This window comes from Sesamum indicum, linkage group LG9 (assembly GCF_000512975.1).
Source record: "Sesamum indicum cultivar Zhongzhi No. 13 linkage group LG9, S_indicum_v1.0, whole genome shotgun sequence".
Taxonomy (NCBI): Eukaryota; Viridiplantae; Streptophyta; class Magnoliopsida; order Lamiales; family Pedaliaceae; genus Sesamum; species Sesamum indicum.
Genome location: NC_026153.1, coordinates 6,554,388 through 6,560,772, shown reverse-complemented (window position 1 = coordinate 6,560,772; position 6,385 = coordinate 6,554,388). Strand labels below are relative to the sequence as shown.

Sequence of the window (6,385 nt, the reverse complement as noted above, 5' to 3'; positions counted from 1 at the left end):
GTTGTAAATACAATCAAAAGACCAAACGACACATCCAAGTTAGACTGAAGTCTATAAGCGCATTAGTGTCAGACAGAGTAATAGGCATTGACTTTGTGGGAACAAAGGACAATGTGGCTGATCCTTTGACGAAAGGATTGAATCTGTCACAAGTTCATAAGTCCAGATTGGGGATGGGATTGAAAACCCATGAGTGATGTACCTACGACGGCAACCCAACCTTTTGAGTGGAGATCCCACAAAGAAGGTTCAATGTGGTATCAACAAGTCGTAAGGGTATGTCGGAGCACCAAATAGACTGATACTTTGTATATGGAGTCTGTCTCCTGAAATTCTGCAAGGTGCTACTACTGCAAGTATAGTAAGAGTTTATCTCTAAATGGGGTCAAGTCTTAAAAGACGAGATGCTAGCAGTGCATCCCTGGAGACGCCCAACTAAGTGAATGTCGTTGTTTGGCCGCAACTAAGGAATTGGGTATTCCTGAGAATAGGATCAGGACACATGGCATAAGTGTCAACCCTAAAAATCAACACAAAGCTGGTGGCTTGTTGTTACTGACAGACGTTGTCACACTCACAGGCTTAAATTCAAGGCTTAGTTCCATTTAACCTGTTGATAACTGACGTTAGATAACTTAGACAGTGGTTCAAACCGAAAGGTACCATTGTTGAAAGCAAGTCATAGAAGTTTGAGTTCAAATCTATGAATTTGTGCGGGATTGTTGAAATTTTTATTAAAGGCTTTCTTGAAATTCAAAGATTAGAATGAGGGAGAGAAAGAAGTTTTGATTTACTGCAGCATATTTGGATTGTACATTCATTTCAAATTCAAATGGTTTTCTTTAATCAAATCAAATTCCCATGGTTACTATTTCAAGTTTTAATTTTTGGATTGATTACCATTCTTCAATTTTCAGCCGTTAGTGGATGTACTGCTGAAAGTTTCAATTTGGAAATTGAAGGCCTTAATGGCCGGTATCAATTTCTGCATTAAATTGGGAAGAATTGCTCTCTATATAAAGCTGAAATTCTTTCATTTGATTTCACAACATTCTCACTTCTCCCTAAACACTCTCTCGATTGGCCTATTTCACTTGGCATTCGTATTTCTTTCAAATTTTGGTATTTGAGTCTCTTGTTTCGATAAGCTTCTGAGTGTTTGATTGAGGTGTTCTTCGTTATAGTGTTAAAACCGAAAGAACTGTAAACTTCTTATCTTGGGAGAAATTACGTTGAACCCGGTGCACTGCTGATACGGGGCGTATATTTTCTTCAAAGCAAACAGCAATTCTGCGATTCGCTTAAAATTAACGACTTCAAAATTGGATTGAGAATTGTTACGATCGTTGTAAGTTTTCGATTTAAATTTCTTGTTATAAATAGCGTTTCTAATTGTGTTATGTTATTTTTTCCAACGTGGCTTTAATTGCTTTTGATTTCTAAATTCGATTGTACTATTTCAAAACGTCGTTTCGATTACTTGAAACCAAATATTTTTCCAACACATATAGTTGGAGTTGCAGCTCATTGGCCTTGTTTTCATACCCATGAGCTTTCTCTTTCCATTCTTCCGCCTAAAAGAAAACATAAACTATGTAAAATAACAGAAATTCACCACAATGAACACAAACAAAACCAAGAACATGCCCAAAGGTCCATACAGCATGTTTAAGGGACTGAATCTCGCTATCTGAATTATGCGCTCGATGTTCCCAGAAATCACGGGACGCCTGCAGTTCTTCCATTTCTTCCCTCACCCTCCCCAGCATTTCTTGCATTTGTGACCATTGCTCAGTCTCCGCCCTCACTTGCTCCACAATTCTGCCAATGATGGCCTTACAACGTCCTGAGCATCTGTTATCCTCGTCCAACGTTGGTTCCTGCCGGCGAAGAAACATCTCTTCAGCATGTAAATGTATAAGTCTTACAGATTTAACTCCTTTAGCATGAATCTTTTAGCCCAGTTCAATAATTGGATGCAGATGGTTACAAAAGTTCAGAAAGATGCCAAATCCAAGTCTGCGCAAGAATACATTTTTATATATTATTTAATCTAGAAATATAATGTATATTTTTCTATTCATAATATATTTTAAAATATAAAGTATTATTTATTATATGCACGTGGGTACAGTATGCCGCAACGGCTAGTTAATATTAAAAAAAATCCACTACCAACAATAGAGTGTTTCCGTCCAATGCATGTGCTCTAGAAGTCTAGAATCAACAAAAATTGGGTAAATTGCAATCTACTTATCTGTATTCTGAAAAATAGCAAACAACCCCCTTATAAAAAATAAAATAGCAATTTATCCCCCAATTTTTTTTTAAAATGTAGTAATTTATCTCCCTATATTTTAAAAAATTACCACCTCAAGTAGTGCGGTAAGCTGCTTCATTTTTTAAAATGCAGGGGATAAATTACTATTTATTTTTTATAGGAGGTAATTTACTCATTTTCAATATCATATACGGACAAATTACTATTCACCCAATAAAATTTAGTCAGACCTATATACAAGTTGGGTTGGGTCCCTAATAGACTTTGATCCATCCTTGATATATGCGCCTTACCCATCGTTGTATATTCTTGATTCACTTGGCTATTATCATTTCAAGTGGTTTCAGTTACTTTTGTATAACTTTCTGGAGTCTTGTTTTTTATTTGATCAAATTTGAATTAATTTATTTATTATATATGATGGCGTATTAAAAAATCTTCTTGAAAGTACTAAATAAAAAGGAATTAACACGCGAAAAGAAATTAGCACTTTGATACTTAAATGAGTAATTGAATTTGGAAAGAAAATTGATAAACCGTAATATAACGATGAATTAAAAAAAATGAGTAGGGAGCTCGATATTCTTGCTTAGGAGTGGCAGATGAGTCGAGCCGGCTCGACTCGAGCTCAGGTTGAGTTTTCACCAGCTCAATATTTTATTTTATTTTTTATATATATTTTTATTTTTGACTTTTTTATATATTTAATTTTATATTTAATATTTGATCAGTTTATAATCAAAATTGACCATATATTATAATTATTAATCAATACCATACATTTTATTTTGGATAATGATAAATTATGGTACTTTTATTTATACATTTAATCTTTATACAAACAATAAATTTAATCAACAACTTAGTAAATTATAATATTTAATTATTATTTAATATGATATATATAAACTTTATGTAATATTTTAATATATATTTGTATTACATTTATATATTTTTTAAATTGACAAGTGATTTACTTATGATTTTTTATTATTTATAAATTTATGTCAAAATTTAGTAATTCCTATTAATTAATCTAAAAATAATAATAATAATAATAATAATAACAACAACAGTAATAATAACAATAATAATAATGATGATGATGGTTGAACAATTCTAATTATTATTTTATTATATATATGAGATTAAAAAATTTAATCAATAATTACGATATTTTAAAATTCGGGCACCCGATTCATACGAAATTTAAATATATACATGACTGTGTCTATTAAATCATATCTGGCAGTATGATTTAAAATTAAATGGTCTGATTCAACGATACACCTTCGTAAATTATTAGTCTTATGTTTCGAGTACGATATCTCGACATCCGTATATCCAATAAGTCTAAAACTTTACCATACATATTTTTTTTGTAAGTTTTATCATATATAACGGTCTGATCTGAATTTTGATAGTCCGATTAATCTATATTATTTAATAATATAAGATAATAGTTATATCAATGTTATACTAACATTTATAAATATATTAATATTGCATATTGTGAAGATATATTAAATTCAACTATATATACGTAAAAACCTCGCACGCATTGCGCAGAGTAGAAGGAGACGAGCGGTGAGAAGCAGCAGAATGAGCGTGGCGATGAAGACTGTTTGCGTGACTGGAGCATCAGGGTACATTGACTCCTGGATTGTCAAATTCATGCACCAGCGTGGTTATACCGCCAAGGCATCCGTTGGGGAACCCAGTCAGTAAAACCCTTCTCAACCCCTTCATTTCTGTTTTTATGTGTTTCTGGTATTTTGATTAGCACAATAGAGGCTTACTTTGATAATTTACTGTTGAATTCGTCTCTGTTTTTTATTTTATTGAATTCGGTTTTGTTTGTGATACAGATTATTTGGTGATATGGGCTTTGTTGCATTCGTTTTAATTTTGTTTTGTAGAGTTATAAGAGATTGTGTCTTGGTAACTACCATGGAGCTTTGAAAAAGATGATGGGGTTTTGTTGGTGTTGTTTTTTGTGTGTACAATTCTTGTTTTGAAATTCGTTATGATAATTTGGAATACTGTGTAGATGATCCAAAGAAGACACAGCACTTACTTTCACTGGATGGAGCCAAGTAGAGGCTTCACTTGCTTAAAGCAAACCTACTGGAAGAAGGGTCCTTTGATTCTGTAGTTGAGGGATGTGTTGGCGTTTTTCACACTGCATCCCCTTTCTACCATGCTGTCACCAATCCACAGGTCCCTGCCCCCTTATCCTTTTTCTTTTGTAAATTGTTGCTGTCGCACTATCTCAGGAGACTGGAAACTTGTTGATGGAAAAAGGCAATCATGCCAGAGCTGGCATTTATTTGAGAGGCCTCAACTTTTACTATACTATTTTGCTGTCTGGCTTAGTTTAGTATTATGAATTATGCTATTAGACTGAAGGTAGTGTGGTCATTCTGTCAGGCCTCTTGGGAAATTTATAGGAAAACTCAGCTTCCTCTCGATCAGGCATCAATAATAACGACCTCTCATACTCGCATTGAGGAGCATTTAGCCCATACTTTGATGCAGGTAACCCGTTAATAATTTTGGTTTTATTTCTAACCTTCTTTTGAACGCTTTTCGGTGCGATCTCTCAGGCATCGGCCCTTTCCCACAATATGGCTCTGAAATGTACCAGCCACAGGAGGAACCATTTGACTGTAGTTAAAAAGTTAAAGGATCTTCGCCAACAATTTGCTGAGAAAGAATCAGGGGAAAAGGCTCTGGTCGCTGAAAATGAGAGCTTAAAAGGGCAGCTCGCTCTTAAGGATGAAATTTGGTAACCTTTTCCAGGTCCCAATGAATTAGCCTTTTTCTGATTGCATTCCACGGTCTCTTAAGGATCGGGTTTGTTGACCTTTTTCAGGTTCCAATGAGTTAGCGTCTTTATCAGATCGTCTCTGTTTTTGATTTTATGGAATTCGGTTTTGTTTGTGATACAGATTATTTGGTGATATGGGCTTTGTAGCATTCGTTTTCATGTTAATTTTGTTTTGTAGAGTTATAAGAGATTGTGTCTTGGTAACTGCCATGGAGCTTTGAAAAAAGATGGGGTTTTGTTGGTGTTGTTTTTGGGTGTACAATTCTTGTTTTGAAATTCGTTATGATAATTTGGAATACTGTGTAGATGATCCAACGATGACACAACACTTACTTTCACTAGATGGAGCCAAGGAGAGGCTTCACTTGCTTAATGAAAACCTACTGGAAGAAGGGTTGTTCGATTCTGTTGTTGAGGGATGTGTTGGCGTTTTTCACACTGCATGCCCTTTCTACCATGCAGTCACTAACCCACAGGTCCCTACCCCCCTATCCTTTTTCTTTTGTAAATTGTTGCCGTCACACTATCTCAGGAGACTGGAAACTTGTTGATGGAAAAAGGCAATCATGCCAGAGCTGGCATTTATTTCAGAGGCCTCAACTTTTACTATACTATTTTGCCGTCTGGCTTAGTTTAGTATTATGAATTATGCTATTAGACTGAAGGTAGTGTGGTCATTCTATTTCTCTATAGAACTCATTTATTAAGCTGCTTATTAGATTGACACCTCTTGTAGTCAGTTTAACTGAATATAAGACATTTCTTTAAGTTCTTGGTTCATCCAGCTAAGTCAGTTTTCACTTTCCCCAGGCAGAATTGATTGATCCTGCATTAAAGGGGACTATCAATGTCCTTGCCTCATGTGCAAAAACGCCATCCATTAAAAGGGTAGTGCTGACATCTTCTTTAGCTGCTGTTGTACACAATGGTAAACGTCGGACACCTGAAGGGGTGGTGGATGAGAGTTGGTGGTCCAATCCAGAGCTTTGCAAAGAAATGCAGGTCAGAGTTCTATTCCTCTTCTATTTTTGGGAAATGCTAATCCTATAACTAGGTGCAGAGGATGTCGTATGGTTGCTTCTTTAGGTCAATTTCCACAAAATCTAGTAGTTTTCTCAGTTTAAATTATTAAATATGGTATATATTCATTTATTTCAACATTGAGAAGAAATATTAGAGCAGTAATCAAATTTGTTGCAACATGGGTTTGTTGTCACTAATTTGGTGATTGACTACTGATTCCATGATTCTTGACATTCTTATTTTTCTTCTTT

At 34.7% G+C, this 6,385-nt stretch overlaps 1 protein-coding gene and 1 pseudogene across 2 annotated transcripts in view; both read left to right on the top strand.

Annotated features, from left to right (window-relative positions):
* Nucleotides 3,896-6,385, top strand: part of LOC105170893 — a 16,688-nt pseudogene continuing 14,198 nt past the window's right edge.
* The window catches only part of LOC105170812, a 12,799-nt gene continuing 11,117 nt past the window's right edge, over nt 4,704-6,385 (top strand). Inside the window, exons 1-2 of one of the 2 annotated variants that reach the window (XR_002287754.1) lie at nt 4,704-4,819; nt 4,888-5,049. Coding sequence is in view for 1 of the 2 variants with exons in the window: in XM_020696561.1 (XP_020552220.1) it covers nt 4,814-4,819 (6 nt within the window). In the remaining variant the exon portion in view is untranslated. Of the gene's footprint in view, nt 4,820-4,887; nt 5,050-6,385 lie in introns of those variants that run through there. The other variant, XM_020696561.1, reaches the window with a different exon arrangement.